This window comes from Lemur catta, chromosome 14 (genome assembly GCF_020740605.2).
Source record: "Lemur catta isolate mLemCat1 chromosome 14, mLemCat1.pri, whole genome shotgun sequence".
Taxonomy (NCBI): Eukaryota; Metazoa; Chordata; class Mammalia; order Primates; family Lemuridae; genus Lemur; species Lemur catta.
In genome coordinates, this window is record NC_059141.1 from 33,222,622 (window position 1) to 33,240,894 (window position 18,273).

General features: G+C 42.0%; 1 protein-coding gene across 2 annotated transcripts in view; it reads right to left on the reverse strand.

Moving 5' to 3' along the window:
• PAPSS2 (3'-phosphoadenosine 5'-phosphosulfate synthase 2) overlaps positions 1 to 17,779 on the reverse strand; it is a 77,337-nt gene extending 59,558 nt beyond the window's left edge. For both annotated transcript variants that reach the window (XM_045569281.1, XM_045569279.1), the window contains exon 1: positions 17,535 to 17,779. In XM_045569281.1, coding sequence (XP_045425237.1) covers positions 17,535 to 17,561 — 27 coding nt within the window. In that variant the 5' untranslated portion in view covers positions 17,562 to 17,779. The remainder of the gene's footprint in view (positions 1 to 17,534) is intronic.
• Between the last annotated feature and the right edge of the window lie 494 nt (positions 17,780 to 18,273).

The following is an 18,273-nucleotide window of genomic DNA, read 5'->3' on the forward strand; positions in this document are numbered from 1 at the left end:
CAGGAAGGTCCTTGCATGTATATCTTACCCATTTGCAAAATCTCCATAGAAAAACAGTGCTAGAATTTGAATTGCTAGCTCAAGGAATATGCTCATTTTAATTTTAGTTTTGATAGATGTTTCCAAATATCCTCCTCTATGGAGGTCGTACTAATATACATCTCTGCTAGCAATGTATGAGAGTGCCTGTTCACTCTCACACCCTGGCCAATACAACATATTGGTTAAAATTTTTACCTATGCCAGTCTGATAGGTGAAAATTAAATCTCATACTTTTAATTTGCATTTCTTATAATGGATGAGATTGAACATTTTTCATATGTTTCAGAGCCATTTATATTTCCTTTTCTGTGAAATTCCATATTCATTCCCACATTTTTTCTATTGAATTGTTTTATTTATTTATTTATTTATTTATTTTTGAGACAGAGTCTCATTCTGTCGCCCTGGCTAGACTGCAGTGGTGCCATCAGAGCTCACTGCAACTTCAGACTCCTGGGCTCAAGCGATTCTCCTGCCTCAGCCTCCCAAGTAGCTGAGACTATAGGCATGTACCACCATGCCCAGATAATGAATTGCTGATTTTCTTAATACTGATTTGTGGGAACTCTTTATATTTTGGAAAATAGACCTATATCTTACAATTATCTCCTAGGTTGTTGTTTGTCTTTTGGCTTTGTTTTAATTTTGAAAAAAAATTTGGAATGCAATTTTTAAAATGTTTTATGGGCAAAATCACTTTTATGTTAGCTGAGTTTGTGTCACACTTAGATCTTCTTCCTTCTGAGATTATGAAGGATCCGTGTTTTCTTCTTATAATTCTAAGGGTTTTCTTAATGCTAAAATCTTTGCTCTATCCATCCTCTTCTTTTTAAAATCAGTTCTTAAAATACACATTTAAGTGCTTATCTTTATTCACAAGGCTAAGCATATCTCTTTTAAAATATTGTTTGCTCAGCTCTGTGATCATATGTTTTTTTAATCTCCATTCTTTTGTAGATACTGACCTATGACCTTAGATATGGAGGGGTTCAAAGTACAAGTCACTTGCACACATATGTGATAATATAAAACTTACATAGTGAATGCTGTTATCCAATAAAGAGAGAGTAGATAGCTTTTCAGTTGTAACTTGATGAAGGGCCTTTACTGTACAAAATTTTGAAATTATGTTGCCTAGGAAATTGAAGATGATTCGAAAGAGGCACACAGAGCTTCCTTGGGGGGGCAGTTCACTTAGCTTTACATGCTGCTTCTGCAGAGGGCTGAGGAGAGAGCTTGGTGTAAAATTCCCTCGTCCTTCATATCCATCCTGGTTACTAGATGCCAAGCCACTTGGGCTCTGTCATTTTTGGTCCCAATGTATCCTGAAATTTATTTTCCATCCTGATAGTTATGTAGGAGAATTAAAGGGAAAGGAAAAATGTACATTTATTTCAGATTTGGGCATATATCTTTCCAAATAGTTATAACCAAATTCACTTCAAAATAACTTTTTTTTAATTTTTTTTTTTTTTTTTTGAGACAGAGTCTCACTTTATAGCCCAGGGTAGAGTGAGTGCCGTGGCTCAGCTCTGGGCTCGAGCAATCCTCCTGCCTCAGCCTCCTGAGTGGCTGGGACTACAGGCATGTGCCACCATGCCTGGCTAATTTGTTCTATGTATATTTTTAGTTTCCCATATACTTTCTATTTTTAGTACAGACGGGGTCTCGCTCTTGCTCAGGCTGGTCTCGAACTCCTGAGCTCAAATGATCCACCCACCTCAGCCTCCCAGAGTGCTAGGATTACAGGCGTGAGCCACCTCGCCCAGCCCACTTCAAAATAATATTGAAGGAAAACAAAAAACAAAAACAAAAAGCTGCTGTCCTAAAAAAAGGAAAAAAAAAAAAAACCCTGTAAATCATAAAACCTAAGAATTTCCATTACCTTGAGTCATCTAATCTATGAAAGCCTAACTATCCATGGTAAGCCTAACTATCCTTTTCTTTTGTTTCCTGCATTAAAAATGAATAATCTCTGTGAAAATAAGTGCTACATATGCAACATATTAATTTTTAAACCAAATGAAATAAAGTTGGCCAAAACTCATGATCAGATGAATCAAGTCATGAAACCTATTAGCTTGGGTGGAAAGATGAAAAGATTATGAATTAATTTGATTCATTCTAAGATTTGGGTGATAGATATGAAATGTATAAGTGGGCCTATTTCTGTCCACTAATGTGTTTCTCCCAGAAATGCTAGAATTATACTGATAACTCACAAAAGAAGAGCAGTTCCATTTTTAGAGGGTTCTTCCAAGTGTGAGTCTTTAATACTCATGTCTATCAAATGTAACAAGGGAATTCTTTTAGATTTATTCCCGTTGGTCTATACAATGTTCAACAGTGAGGTCTGGAGACTTCCATTCTAAAGAATTGCAAGCCACTTATGTAAGCCACTCTCATATTGTGATAAGGACATCGGGCAGATTTCCAGAGATAGTCACCGTAGTCAAGAACAGCTGATTAAGAAGGAATGGTTTCCAGGTTTTTCCAGAAAGCTGTCTTCTCATTAGGTAACAGTAAAACCAGGATAGCAAGCTTTTAAATGTTCCAGCTGGAATATTTAATTGTAAATATTCCAAGAGGAGTGGGGTGATCACAGAAGTCTACATTAGCTGGGAAAAGGCTTTACATTTTTTAAAAAATCTGGAAAGGACAAATAGCATTCTGAAGTAGAGAAAACTGGCTGGTAGCCTTCAAGCATGTGACAATGCTCCTGTTTGTGTGGTGAAGGATTAGGTTAGGCTGTGGTTCTGAAGCCTGGCTGAAATAAGGAACCTCCTAGCTAGCTTTTAAAGACCACACCCATGCCCCAATACAGACTAATTCAATCAGATTCTCTGGGAGTAGGGTCCAGGAATCAATATTTTGTGAAACTTAGCAGGGTTGAGAAATACTGGACTACATGATCTCTAAGGTCCCCCTCAGATCTCACTAAATTAAGAGAAGCATTGAGAATACGAGAGTAATGAATGGAACACAAGAAAGCATAAAACTCAGGCAGGTGTAAGTGAATTCTAATCAGGGATTTATCACACATACATATTAGCAGAAAATTATATTCTCATATGAACGTTGGCTTCCCTCTACATGAACGTTAAATGTGCTTGACTTAGTAGAAACAACAACACCGCTCAAGCCACAGAACCTGAAAGGTGTTATGTCATTAACCTGTGGTAGCATTTGTACTTTTTGTCCAATTCCAAATTTATGAAATACATACATATCAAGTTTTGAAAATTCAATTACTCAAATCTTTTGACTACAAACCAAAATGCAAAGACTGTGAAGAGGTAGGTTTTTATTTAATTTCTCACTGGAAAATATCAAGAGTTGACAGGGTGTAAAGCAAGAGAATTATTTTATAAGGATGTATACACTCTTTGTTTTATAGAAAGAGATAATACTAAAATGATAAGAGCGAGTGCGAACACTATGACTAAAAGGATGTTATAAGTCAGTTTCTAGAAGGGGTTCACTATAATGTGACATGAAAATATCTGTGGTTTCTACTGGTGACATAATCCTAAGTATTGCTAATATTGCTGTGGTTTGTTGCCTCTGTCTATAATTGAATGAAGTGCTAAATTTCTGTCATAGGTTATAAAAAAATATTTTCCCCGTTTAAATTTATGAGCTTCGTGAATTCTCTGGACTCTAGATACAGAATCTCTGATCTGTGTCTTTACCCACATTAAAGAGGTTTATTTATAAGTCTCCAGAAAGGGCAGAATATTAGACCACAAAGCCCTCAATGAGCATTTCATGGGATGCTCTAGGCCCGACAGGCCCAAGATAAGAGGCAGAAGGAAAGGGCTCTCCGAGGTAGGACAGTAATGGAGAGCTCTGTGATGTTCTGGAATTAAAATTCAGATGCATCTTATTATTAATTTTACATTTTTTAAATGTTCTACATGGTTCCCAAAAATGTTCAGTGACACCTGAAGATACCTAAAGCATAGTAAAAGCTCATGAATCAGAAGGATGAGAAAAGGAAAAGAGAAACAAACTAGGGGTATAAAATGAAATGGTACCACGCACTGACGATAGTGCAAAGAATAAAAGCAAACCAAACACTCGTTTCTGAGCTTTCTCACAGGCCTCTCGAGGGGAGCAACCTGGACAATCACAGGATGCACAATTTCCAAAGGGATTATACCAAAAAAAAAAAACACCTCAGAAAAATAGAACCCTTCTAAGTACTAAGACTAGACAGACATTTTTCCCAGCATCTTTATGAAGAGAATATAAAGAAAATCCCACAGATCTTTACAAAGAGCATGTTGTAATTAACAAACAATAACCTCGATAATATCATTACAGTCGACATAATGGTGAGTTCCATAGAACTTTGAAAATATATATATATATTTTTTAAACAAACAACGGCCATTCATTAGGGCTCATGACATACAGCTAGGACTCAGCTTTCTGAATTCAGACGCATAGAGTGATGCTGACAGGCCACCGGCCTAAGCAAGTCAGAACTGAACAGTGGCCCCCACTGTCTGCAGCAGGAAGTGGCAAACTTTTCTTAGCCTGTTGGATAGTCAGTATCTTCAGCTTTGCGGGCTTCGCAGTCTCTGTCAAAAATACCCATCGCTGAAGTGAAAGCAGCCACAGTGTGTAAATGAATGGGTATCACGTGTTTCAATAAGCTTTATTTATAGACACTGAAATTTGAGTTTCATATACTTTTCATGTGTCATTAAATATAATTCTTCCTTTGATTTTTTTCCCCCAACCTTTTAAAAATGTAAAAACCAGCCGGGGCATGGTAGCTCATACTTGTAATCCCAGCACTTTGGAAGACCAAGGCAGGAAGATCACTGGAGGCCAGGAGTTCAAGAGCAGCCTGGGAAGCATAGCGAGATCCTGTCTCTAGAAAAATTTTAAAAAATTAGCCAGGCATGGTGGTACATGCTTTGTAGTCCTAGCTACTCAGGAGGCTGAGGTGGGAAGATCACTTGAGCCCAGGAGTTTGAGATTACAATTAGCTCTGATCACACCACTGCACTCTAGCCTAGGTGACAGAGTGAGACCCTGTCTCTAAAAAAAGAAAATGAAGATAAACAAAATTTAAAAATTTAAAAAATGTAAAAACTATTCTTAGCTTACAGGCCTACCAAAATAGGCAGGAGACTGGGTTTGGCCCACATGACGTAATTTGCAAAGCCCTGGTCCACAAGATCAGGTTTCCCCAAGATAGCTCATTAACACTTATGCTCTTCTCTTTCCTTAAGCCTCTGTCTGTATCAACTTTTTTATGTAGTAACTGTTTCTACATTTTATATGCAACTATACACAAAGCTCAGCCAGGGTGATATGTAGACAGACATGGCTTCAGCATTTTTATGTTCCCTGGGAATAAGAAGGCAACCCAGGATACAGTAGCAGCAACGAAACAGTTTCATTCCCAGTGTTCTTATTAAGACAAACATATAGGGCAGGCACGGTGGCTCATGCCTGTAATCCTAGCACTCTGGGAGGCCGAGGCGGGAGGATTGCTTGAGCTCAGGAGTTCGAGACCAGCCTGAGCAAGAGTGAAACCCTGTTTCTACTAAAAATAGAAATAAATTAGCCAAACAACTAAAAATAGAAAAAAAATTAGCCAGGTATGGTGGCGCATGCCTGTAGTCTCAGCTACCCAGGAGGCTGAGGCAGAAGGATCGCTTGAGGCCAGGAGTTTGAGGTTGCTGTGAGCTAGGCTGAAGCCACGGCACTCTAGCCCAGGCAAGAGAGTGAGACTCTGTCTCAAAAAAAAAAAAAAAAAAAAAAAGACAAACATATACACACAAAAAAAAATTGAAAAATTTGAACACACAGCTTTCTCTATTTCAAGGATCATGTGTCAGTTTTTTAGTAGCATACAAAAATATTTATAATTAGGGGAATCATGTAATTCTCATGTTACAGCATTTACAACATTAGATCTCCCCACGAAAATGAAGCCATATCATGTTTCACAACACACAATGAACTTGGTGAAATCCTAATAAGAAACCCTCCATTCTGGACATCGTTCAGATATCCCTGAGTCTGCATCTGTTCTCAGAGACAAAACACAGGACTAGGCCACTGAACTTGGCAAACTTGGGTTGCCTCTGCTAATTATATTGGCCCACAAGAAGACTGCAGGGAATTTATCTCATCTCTTTATTTTAGTGTCCTCATCTATGACTTGTAATACACACAACTACCTATCATGTAGAGCTACTAGGATAAGAAGATTGTATGCATAAGTCTTGATGAACATAATGGAAGAAAGATACCACGCGTACCCAGAGGAACTCCACTACGACACAGGGAGGTGGCACACATCAAATCGAGCCTCCTGAAATGTGTAACTGCATTCAGAAGATGCTTAAACCCACACAATTATAGCGTCCAACACGGGTCTTAGCTGCCCCTCCTCACACTAGCCCTGTTGGTGTCCCACTGCAGGCTGTGCTTCGTTAGCTCTGTGTAGTTTCTTAATATTCTTTCCCAATTGGTTCTGGTAACGAGGCTGTGTATGTGACACAGGCTCCTTGAACCCATGAAAGATTAAAATTCTGTGCTGAGCCGTGGAAACGCTGCTGAAACCTCTAGTACATCCAGAGAACAGGCTCATAGCTTTGGGGGCTTTGGGAACTTGTAACTCATGAATGCTCAACTGTGCGGCACTCATATAATGAACAAGGCAGGGTCTAGAGTTACGTGTAAGTCACTGCAATTATTTCTAAGGATACTTACTCTTGAGTGCATGCATTCACCCACTAGAACACTGAAGCCTTGTATTCTTAAGGTGAAATGTTGGGTTCGATTCCAAAGACTACTGTTCCTGAAACTGGCCGCAGAGCCTCATCCAAACTAACATTTATTGCCTTTTAACGGCATTTGCTAAAATCCACATCTTCTAAAGATTATACAGCATTCCCAAAAGCCCCTGAGGACTATCACTTTCAAAAGTGACCACATGATTTTTTTTCATTTCTTCACTGCATTAATCAGCATCCACAAAGATAAAATTAAAATGCATGTTTAAATAATCAAAAGATTCTTCTTCATTCTCACAGCCATAGTATTCATTACATGTTACATTAACTGAAGAAAAGAAAAGAAAAAAAGAAAAGAAAAGAAAAGAAAAGAAGAAAAGAAAAGAAAAGAAAAGAAGAAAAGGAAAGAAAAATGATTGAAAACATGGCATTTGTGTTCCAGCTCTGCCACTTAGGTTTGTGCATCCTGAGATGAGTTATGTAACCTAAATAAGCCTCAGAGTTCTCAACTAAAAATTAGGGATCAGAACACCAACTACTTGCTAGGTTACGATGAGGCTGAGATGGCATACTGTACAGACAGTCCCTGGATCAGTGCCTGTTTGCTTCCTCTATCTGGAGAACCCAGTTGGATACACAAGGTGCTTTCCTGAATCCCAAGAGGGTTTATGATGTCAACAAGAATTAATAACGTAATGTGGTGCTTAAAAGGCTTTTTTGACCACAGCCCCAACACTGAAAAGAAAATTGAAGAAGCCAAGTATTAATGGTGACCCCAGATTTTTCCATTCACTGCCTGTGGCTAACTGTGCAGAGACAACACATTCTTTTGACAGAATTTTGTATCCCGTTGTAAAGACACAGATTCTGTGATTCTATTTCTATGCAGTCATTCCTAGTCTCTTCATTTAGATAACATAACCCCTCTGCAGTAAAAGACTTCAACTTCATCCCTGAAATACACTCAACCAATGCCACCCTCCCTGCCTGAGCATGGGCACCATCTTCTTACACAATGGTCTCCTGGGGATGGGAATCTAGACCTTCCGGCACCTACCACTGAGATGCTGGCCCAGGACTGCTGGAAATTTGGACTTCCCTGACCTATATGATAGAATGAGACAACTCCAAATATCATGGAAGGTCCTTTTGCAATTCCATGATTTCTAGGCACCCCTAGTTGATCCCAATGAAGTGGAAGCATTATCTGGTTGCCAACATCCTTAAGCCTTGACCTTCAGTTGGGTCAAATTTTTATTGTGTGAAGAAATGCATTGTAGCCTACTTTCCTTTCTATCATCTACAAATCATAATTACAACTTGGCTCAAGTATAGCAGCTTTAGCAGAACCAAATCATTCTGTTCACATTTGCTGAATGCTGGCATGGCAGTAAGGCTAAGCAACGAAAACCATTACCTATACTTGTTGAGTCTGAGAACAAAGAAAATTTATTTTCCAATTATTCACCTTATATTATCATAAGGAAAGAAATATAAGTGATCATGAGGGTAACATGTATTGGCTAATTTAGGCCATTTACTCTTTTTAAGAAAAGCACTGAAGAATGTCTCTAAATAGAATTAATTATTATTATCTTGAGATATTAGCAGTAGAGGGCTGCCAAAATATTTTACAAATGAAACAGTGATATGTTACTAGTTACCTAATCCAAGTTGGATACTTGGCATTTAAGTCTCATTCCCTCTATGAAATAAACAATTCATTAACTGCAGAGAAGCTAGTAAGATTTTAGCTTCTCCTCTGGGTAACTCTCTAAAGACTCATTTCAGATAAATGAGTTCCCTTCTGACTATATATTTACAAACTTGCTTCAGGAGATGGTGAAGATTGAATGAGTTAATGCACAGGACAGTGCTCAATAAGTGTTGGCAATAAACAGGTCACAACAGAGTAGGAATTTTCTAACAAAACATATTCTAAAAGGGAAAACTTCAGATAATTATGCAAATTCCCCAGTTGAATTTTAATGCCTAGGTTTTACTTGATTTCTTCTTATTTGTATGGCTAACTTAAACACCTGGGTTGAATACAAAAATGTTTTAGTTATGATTTAGTTATTTTTTTAGTGCTAATACAACTACTCAAAACATTGTTGTATTAGTAACCCCCATGGCTCTAATTACTCATATGATTTAGGAAAAGACTCTCTATTGGGATAGAGCAATTTAGGTAGATTTGCTTGGCAGGACCATGTGATTGCTGTAATTGACTTCACGGTACTTCAAGAACTTAGGAAACAATGCAAATGGATAGATTTAGGAATAAAACTGAACGGACTCTCTAGTGTGTATCTGGACTTGGTCCAACCCTTCACCTAACATAGTTTTATCTGCACGGCCTGCTATGTAATCATTGGCATCTCCTTTTTGGATAAAATGATTAAACCATTTGAGATTTAAGCAAGATGGAGTAAGAAGGGAGTGGGTTGAATTTTTGAAAGAGAAACAGGCTGGCCAATCAAAAATATTTCAAAATAGTCAATTTACATCTTTCAAATACTGCTCTTTGGTTTCTTCTATCTCCAGAACGCCAGGACAAAGTGCTAAGGCTAAGTTAGAGCGTAATTGTGACTTACTGATAAACCAACAGGAAAGGGGTATTTATTTATGGCGAATATTTCTTTGTCAATAAAAGAAAAAACAAAGCTGTAGTAAATGGGTAGGGACACTTTCAAAGGACATGTAATGAAGAAAAAAGTGCTGGGTGTATGATAAAGTGATCAGAGTTCTAGCTTTTTGGTAGCGTCACCAACCGGTCAGCCAAGAGGCCAGCCATGGAGCGTAACAAAGCTCTTAAATGCTGTGTGTCAACCGTAATATTAATATAAAGGGCTTGAAGAAGGTGAGCTTTTAATTTTCCTTCCAGAAGTAAAACATTCGACTCTTTTTAAAAGATACACTCACGTACACACACACACACACACACACACACACACACATTTTTAAAGTAGGGACAGCCTGAATAAAGAGTAAATAATTTCAAAAGTTAACTGAGTAGAAAAAAGAATGAAAAAATGTATGGAAAGTCAGTTGGGAATTTTATTGCTTTTGGCTCAAGGCCACTGCAAGACCTACTGGATAGAAGGTTGAGAGAATATAAAGGTTGTGGGTGGAGCCCTTCAATTAGAAAAAGCAAATCCTGTGTTTAGAACAGACTTAAAGACTGTTTGAATGAACTAAAAACTATAATTAAAGAATATAAGGCTTTAGTAGCTATTATTAATTATGACAAGCAGAATTCCTGGTTTAGTTATTCAGTGAGTATTTGTTGAGTGAATGAAGTAAACAAATACATAAGTGAGGATTTCGACAGGAACTAAAAAAGGAAAGGATTTTAGAGATTTTAAGAAAAAGTAACATACATGAGACCACCAGCAGAGGACCAAAAAGTGAATTCAGGTTTTTAACACTAGCAAAAATACGAAAATAAAAATCATCACTAATGTCTTGAGTTGCTGATTTTCCTGGTAACTGGGAAGGCATGAATGAGCCATAAATCAATAATGATGGCAGAAGGGTGTAGATGAATGAGGTCCATAGGGCTGAAATCTCAGATTTAATAGTAGGTGGTTTAAATTGATAAGTGAAGTCTGCAAATGATTTTAAAAACACACATCCAGCATAATTTTTTTAAAAAAGTAATTATAGTTTTATTAGAGTGGACATAGTTGGTGGATAAAAATGAATATTTTTCATAATTAAAAAATATAAAGCAGATGTTAACTAGATATTTAAAGCAAATAGAAATGATCATTACTAATGATGACGCAGCATTTGATAAATTTATCTGTTTTTAAAAGCTTTACAACAGGTCAGAGGCTATATACCTTAATTGTCCAAAGTTAATATTTGGTGCTAGATGTAGTGAGTTTGGCACGCTTATGTTGCAGTCATACTGTCACAATACCAATCACAGCATACTCAACTCCAGGAGTAAATGTGAAATGCAGAATTCGATGCTGATAAGATTTTAAAGGAAGTCACACCAGCCAACTGATAGAATCCATATTACACACCATGTGTCATCAGGGGCAAGTTATAGTTCAAGTTTTGATACAGTGGCTCTTTCACAAAGAGAAAAATATTTCTACCTTGTGCACCAATTTATTTTAAATTGAAAAATAAATATTTGGTGACCAAAAAGGCAGGAAAGAGGAACAAGAAGACCAAATTTGTAACAAATCCAATGTTTATGATGAACCAACGAACCTTCCTGGAAAGCTTTATTTAATCTTTATTAGAAGGGAAACAAAACGGGCTTAGGCACCAGTGTGAGCACGAAAAAAGGGGTAGTATCCTGCCCCAGGTGCTGGGCTTGGGGGAGAGGGAGGCTAACTAGACTTGGGGGCTCCAAAAGTAGAGGGCTCAGAGAAGAGGCATGGGTGGACCTCAACAGTCCCCAGAGCTCCTCAAATTTTCCACGTGGTCACATCAAAGTGGGAGCCTGGTTGCCACATTTCTGGGAGTGGCGAGGAAGTTTCAAGAACCTTAACCAGCTCCACCAAGTATCCCCCACAGCCCCAGAGTCACACTAGAGTAAGAAAATGAATTCAGGGTACCCAGCAGTGCTTGGAAAAAGCAAGCAGAGTTGTTGAAACTGAAGGGGCCTTTCAAACAGGAATGCACTTGAACTGGAATGCGCTGAGGATCAGACAGGACGAGGTGAGTCTCTAAGGATGCCTGCACGGGCAGAGGCCACCAAGACGCGGTGAGCCCTCCCCACCCCAGGCTGTTGCACTTTGTAGGGATAAAAGGATTAAATTAAATATTTCTGACTAGCTATCTGACTGAAGTTCATAAGTACTCCCTTTATGAGAGTGGGCCAGGGCTGGGAGGGTGCAGCAATGACAGGACACATTAATGATTCATTGGAACCAAAAAGAGGCAGAGGTTTCCATTTCCAGCAGATGGGTTAGGTTATTCAGATTGATCCTTCCACTGAAAATAACTAAAAATGCTGGTTGTAAAATAATCTAATTAAAAATAGCAAATAGCTGACAAAATAGTAAGAAATTTTTGCCAGGCCAAAATCTAGGGGAAAGTAGAAACCCAAAGAGGTAAGCTGGTAGGGAGGCACTTTTATCCTTATGGGACATATTTGAACTGATTTTGACAGCCTCACTTGGGGAGGTGGAACAGAAATCAAAGCCCAGAACCCACCCAGGTGGGAAGAATAAACAGGCCTTCCTCACATTAAGCTGGGCTCCTAAGACATACACCCTAAAAATAAGGGCGAACTAGAATAAGCCCACCTCCCACTGCAACAGACCTCAAGGACAGTAGCCTTGGCATAGAAAGTGTATGTAAGGAAGGGTCCCCGGGAAGCTGTGTTCACAAGCTGGCCCTGTGTGTGCAAAATTGCAACCCAAATTCACATCACCTGGGTGGTCTAAAAAAAGTGGTGAATTTAAGTTAAAGCACTCCCAGACTAGGAGTGTGGCCACACACCTGGCAGAAACAAAAGCAAATCCTTTCTTGGGGGGGAAAAAAAAAGACCATTCATTCTAAGCCTCTAAGAATCCCTGCAAGTAATTTTTCAGCAGTAATGACAAATATCAAGTCAAAAATAACCAAGCACACAAGAACAGACAAATAAGAGGGGAGAGTGAGGAATCTAAGAAAAATATGGATCCTAAGAACAAATTCATCCTGTAATGAATTCTGGGGCCATTTATTCATTCATTTATTCAACAAATATTGAGTACCTACTCAGTGCCAGGCTCTATGCTAGGTGCTGGGCACATCTGCTATTTCAGCTGTCATATGGATGGATCACCCAAGGGGCTAAAAGCTCTATTGAGCTACCATTATATGTATGTTTATTTACCTTGAGTTTTCCTAACACTTCCAAACACAAAGACTAATGAGTGCCCCTTACTATATAGTGATAGCCTTTGAAATAAATAGAACTCTCCTAGGACTGAGCTTGACATCACTGATTCCTTTCCCAGACTCTCATTCCCTAAATGTTCCATGTAGAGCTAAACCTAATTATGCCCAGAGCAAACCACTCTGTGGAGCCATGTGTACTAATAGAAAACTGATAAAAGACAAAGATAACTATCTCAGAGAGACATAAAACTCAGAGTTAACTACAATTATCTTTAACTGTACTAAAATCCAAATAGATGATCTAATTATTGGTGATTGCATGAATTGGAAAACTTACTTATTTATTTGACACAGGATCTCCCTGTGTCACCCAGGCTGGAATGCAGTGGCTATTCAAGGGAGCAATCATAGCTCACTGCAGCCTCAAACTCCTGGGCTCAAGCGATCCTCCAGCCTCAGCCTCAGGAATAGCTGGGACTACAGGCGTGCCCCTCTGTGTCAGGCTGGAAACACTAGTTTTAAAGTAGATCTAGAAACAGTTGACGACAAAGGGTGGAGAGAACTTAGTCCAATATTTACCTTACATATAGATTGTTTTCCTGGCCAATGTTGCTGCCAACATCCTGTTGATATTGGGGTTACTCTGGTACCTCTACACTAACTATCAAACTGTGTCTTCTCCCCAGCTTTTTACAATAAGGATTTACATTTCTCCTGTATACTTCTGCTTTTGTTTTTCCTTATTAAATATTCTGATGGCTGTCTTTTACTTAGCCTTTAAAACAATGTGACCTGTGCTTTTTTCTCCTTATGTATGCCACGCCATGACACTATAGTTTTATAATAACTGTAACAGTGGTTACTGCATCTGTGGCACTAACTCTGGGTCTGACACCACGCAAGACACTTTTTAGGAGTTATTTACCCCTCACGACAATTGTAAGGGGCAGTCATTATTACCTCCATTTTACAGACAAGGAAACTATGGGCCAGAGAGGTTACGGCCTGAAACAGAGGTGCAGAGGGAGCAAGAAAACGAGTTTTGATGTTCCACGACCTGAATTTACATCGTGCCCTGCCGCTGGCCTTTGTCCTCCCCTAGAGACAATGCTGTGTCCTGAGACAAGGCATGTAGCGGGGATGAGGTGACACTCAGTGTGTCTGAGGGCCTGGCCTCCAGAAGTGCTTGTTTCTGCCTCCTTCCAATGGTTACTCATCTAGAAATTCATGTCTTCCCTTAGGTAACATCTGCAGATAGTTTTAAAAGTAGCTACTCCCAGGGAAATAATGTGGTTATTATATGGAATTCTAAAAATAATGAAAAGGTAGATAATCATTGACAGCTCTAGAGAGCTTTAGAGTTTTGAATACCTTTTCATTCCTTCCCAACCACTGGCTTATTTGATTTCCTAGAAAATAATTTAATGTCTCAGTTTTTTTAGATTGGGTATTTCCAGAACATAACAACATTGTTTGTGGGCCTTGAAAAATGCTAACCCAAGAAGTGATGCAAAGGAAGGACCCACGCCTTTGCCTCCCTCCCTCCCAGTCATCCACAGGCGCCGTCTGCCTCCGTCCTGCTCCTAGGGGTGTGTGTGTGTGTGTGTGTGTGTGTGTGTGTGTGTGTAGGGGGTGGAGGTGGGAGGGTGGCCAGGGTCCGAGATAAGGCAAGGGTGGAAGGGAGGGATGTGACTGCTAGCTGTTTCTTTGGTTTCCATGGTAAGGATGCCTAGCACAGAAGGAATGTGCTACCTTCCTTTACAAAAGAACATTTCATTTTTTCCTCAAGCTTATTATAAAATCATCTTACACTCTTTCATTTAAACCTAAACTATGTATTCTTCCTGGAGTGGTCAGAACTGAAAGGCTATATTCATCTAGAGAGCATGGCAAAAAAAAGCCTGGAAAAGAGGTATCCTGCCCTACTCCCCACCCCAGTACACCACCTGGCACACAGTAGGGGCTCAACAAATATTTGAAGTTACTGCAGTGGTGCTGTGTGAATTAGCTGCCCTCTGTTGACAATGCAGAAAGTAATGTAATGATTCCCACAAGTTCCTAAAAAGCTCAGCCCAACCTCACTCCTAGGCTAGCTTCAGAGGTCAGCAAGACTCGCTTCTCAAATACTTGATTAGTTCAAAGGTCACATGTGTGGATAGGTTTTGTTTTGGTTCACAAGGTTTTAAAATATATCTTGGAAAAAAAAACACAACATATTTTGAATTAACATTTAAAGCTTGAGAGAGTTCACATGCACTATAGCTGGCTTCCTGTAAATAGCACCAGTAGTATCTCTCTAGCTCTTTTGGGAACTTGCGTTGGTGCCTGGATAACTGTGTTGTGCTAAGATAAAAATTCAGAAAAGTCCTGTTTCAGGTGTTAATTTAATCCTATATAAAACACACCCCCCCACACACATACACACACCCAATAAAAAAAAAAAAGAAGGTCAAAATGTGTAAATACAAAGACCAAACCCTCCAACCCTCCAATTTTTCATCAGTTTTAATGTGCAGAGCCCCCACGACCAATTTGTAAAATCTCTATTCTCAAATGCCCCACTGCACAGGCTCTTGGTGACTGGAGGCATAAAAGGGAGAGATCACCCACCCTTTCTTTCTGTTTTTTTTTTTTGAGACAGAGTCTCACTCTGTTGCCCGGGCTAGAGTGAGTGCCATGGCGTCAGCCTAGCTCACAGCAACCTCAAACTCCTGGGCTTAAGCGATCCTCCTGCCTCAGCCTCCCGAGTAGCTGGGACTACAGGCATGCGCCACCCTGCCCGGCTAATTTTTTCTATATATATTTTTAGTTGGTCAGATAATTTCTTTCTATTTTTAGTAGAGACGGGGGTCTTACTCTTGCTCAGGCTGGTCTCGAACTCCTGACCTTGAGCGATCCACCTGCCTCGGCCTCCCAGAGTGCTAGGATTACAGGCGTGAGCCACCGTGCCCGGCCCACACTTTCTTATTAATGCTCAACAAAGCCCCCCATCAGAACTGAGAAGGATTGTTTTTTTTCTTTTTTAAGACAGGGTCTCACTCTGTCTCACCCAGGCTAGAGTGCAGTGGCATCATCATAGCTCACAACAACCTCACACTCCTGGGCTCAAGCAATCCTCCTGCCTCGGCCTCCTGAGTAGCTGGGACTACAAGCACGCGACACCATGCCTGGCTAATTTTTCTATTTGTAGAGATGGGGGTCTTGCTCTTGCTCAGGCTGGTCTCAAAATACTGACCTCAAGCAATCCTCCTGCCTCGGCCTCGCAGAGTGCTAAGATAACAGGCGTGAGCCACCACGCCCAGCCTGAGAAGGAATTACTGATGTGAGCAGTGAGGTGAGAATTAAAACCCCACTGATATGAAAAGCTACTGGTACAGCAGCTTGTCATTTAGAAGACACCATTTGGGATTTTACAGAAATTAATCAAATGAAATAGAAATAAAATACAAGTGATTTTCCTTCATTATTTTAAAAATATATTGCAATACTATGAGTCTCCTCACTTTAAAATCACCCCTGCAAAAGACAGCTGGACCCTGACTATTGTCCCTTCCCAAACTGATGCCACCTTCTTCCTGGAGCCTCCTGCTGGTCCAGTGTGGCCCCCTGAAACCCCACCTACCCTTTCTCCTGCTGTTCAAGGCCCCGCATGGCCCCACCATGCTCCTTTCCTGCTTGGCTCCTGAATCTCCCCCAGCCCACCACAAATACACCTCAAAGACATTTCAGTAATACGCATTACATAAGGATAGTAACAGACATTTATTGGGCACCTACTTGTGCCCAGCAGAAGTCTGACTATTTGAGAGCGGTCGGCCCATTCGGTAACCACCACGATCACATGGGGCTCGCAGTGTGGCGGCTAAAGATGAATGTGCAGCAGCCAGACTTCCGGGCGGGACTTCAGCAAGGCTTGCCGGCCACAGCAGGGGCAGCCCAAATGCTGTCTAGAAGGCTCCTTCCGACTCTAAGGGTCTATGACTACCGCTGCCATTTTTTTCCCAGCTTTATGAGGGTATAATTGACAATAGAAGTGCTGCCACTTTTAAGAATGCAAACTATATGGGCGCCCATGCTGCTCCATGGGAAGGGAACTTTTCTCTTTGACATGCCCTCATATTTTCCATTAAACGAGGACAGCCCAGATTAATTCTGGATAAAACGACGACCCCTCAAAACAGTCCGGTCTTCTTACTCCACCAAACCGAGGGCTACCCCCCGCCCCGCCCCGTTGCTGAACTTGAGGTGCCACCCGATGTAGTAACAGGGAGCCGGATCGAGCTACAGGGTTAAATCCTGCCGGTGGAGAAATGCAATTTCCTCCAGTTAGACTAGATAATTGCTGTTTGCTTTATGAAAGTCTATCATTAAAGTCCGCTCCAAGGAGGTTCCATAGACAGAACCCCAGCGACTGTCGCTGACGGGGGCCCAGGGATCAGACCCGGCAGGACCCGAGGCAGCTCGGCCCACCGCCCGCTCCGCCCGCGCGCGCGGGGATCCCACGGCAGAAAGGGCGGATCTGGAAGCGCTCTTGGGGAAGGACGGGGCTTTCCTTTCTCGGGTCCCGGCTCGTGATCGAGACCCGCTTTGCAAGCCCGAAGAGGTCTCTCCCGGGCGTGCCAACCCCAACCAGCGCAGGTCCCCAACAGGCGCGGGGCGGAGAGGGACCGCCTGGCGAGGGCTGCCCGGGGAATCCCGGACCAAGTCTTGCCCTCCTCCTTTCCCTCCCCTTCCTCCTCCTCCTCCTCCTCCTCCTCCCGACACTCATTCCGCGCCACGGCGGCTCGCCTGCTCTCGGGGAGGGTGGGAGCCTGGTACCCGGGAGCTGGCGCAGCACGGTCGGAGGGGAGAGGGGAGGCAGGCTACCCGCAGCCTACCGTCTTCTGCTTCTTGACCCCCGACATGCTGGCTGGCTGCGGCAGAGCCCAGGTCCTGGGAGCGGAGAGCGAAGGACGCACGGGTTGCGGTGGCGGCTGCCGAACTCCCGGGAAGGAGGTATAAAAAGGCTCCGCAGACACGTCGCACTTCCCTTGACCAGCCCCCTTCTCCTCCTCCTCCTCCCGCCTCGCTCCTCTCCGCCCCGTCGGCCCCGTCAGCAGCGCCCAGTCCCGGGGACCCGGCCGCCGCCTGGGCGGGGTCCCCGGCCCGGCCCCCTGACCCGCGGGCGCGCGCCCCGCCAGCCCCGGTTCCAGGCGAGACCTTGCAGTGCGGGCGGCAGACCGGCACGCCCGGCGCGCAGCCGCGGGCAAGTTCGCTCTCGCCTCCCCCAGCCTCAGAGGGTCCCAGAGCATCCTCTACCTCCCGCCCCACCCCTGCACCCCTTCAAGGCAGTCTTCCTGCCTCTGAGACCCAAGAGCTTATTTGGTGACGGGCAAGGATGCCTGAAACCGCCAGGCTCGTTGGCATGGTCCTCAGAAGGCACCGGTGAGCAGCTCGTCCTCATGTACGGTAATAAAAACGTTTAGCCTTCACTCAACCTTACACTGCGCTCTGCTGAGCTTTGCCTTAATCCTCACTTGCTCTTCCCCACCTCCATCCTGCCCCGGTCCCAAGCAGCAAGTCCTACTTTCTCCCCATTTTGCAAACGAGACGATCGAGGCTTTCAGACTTCCCCAA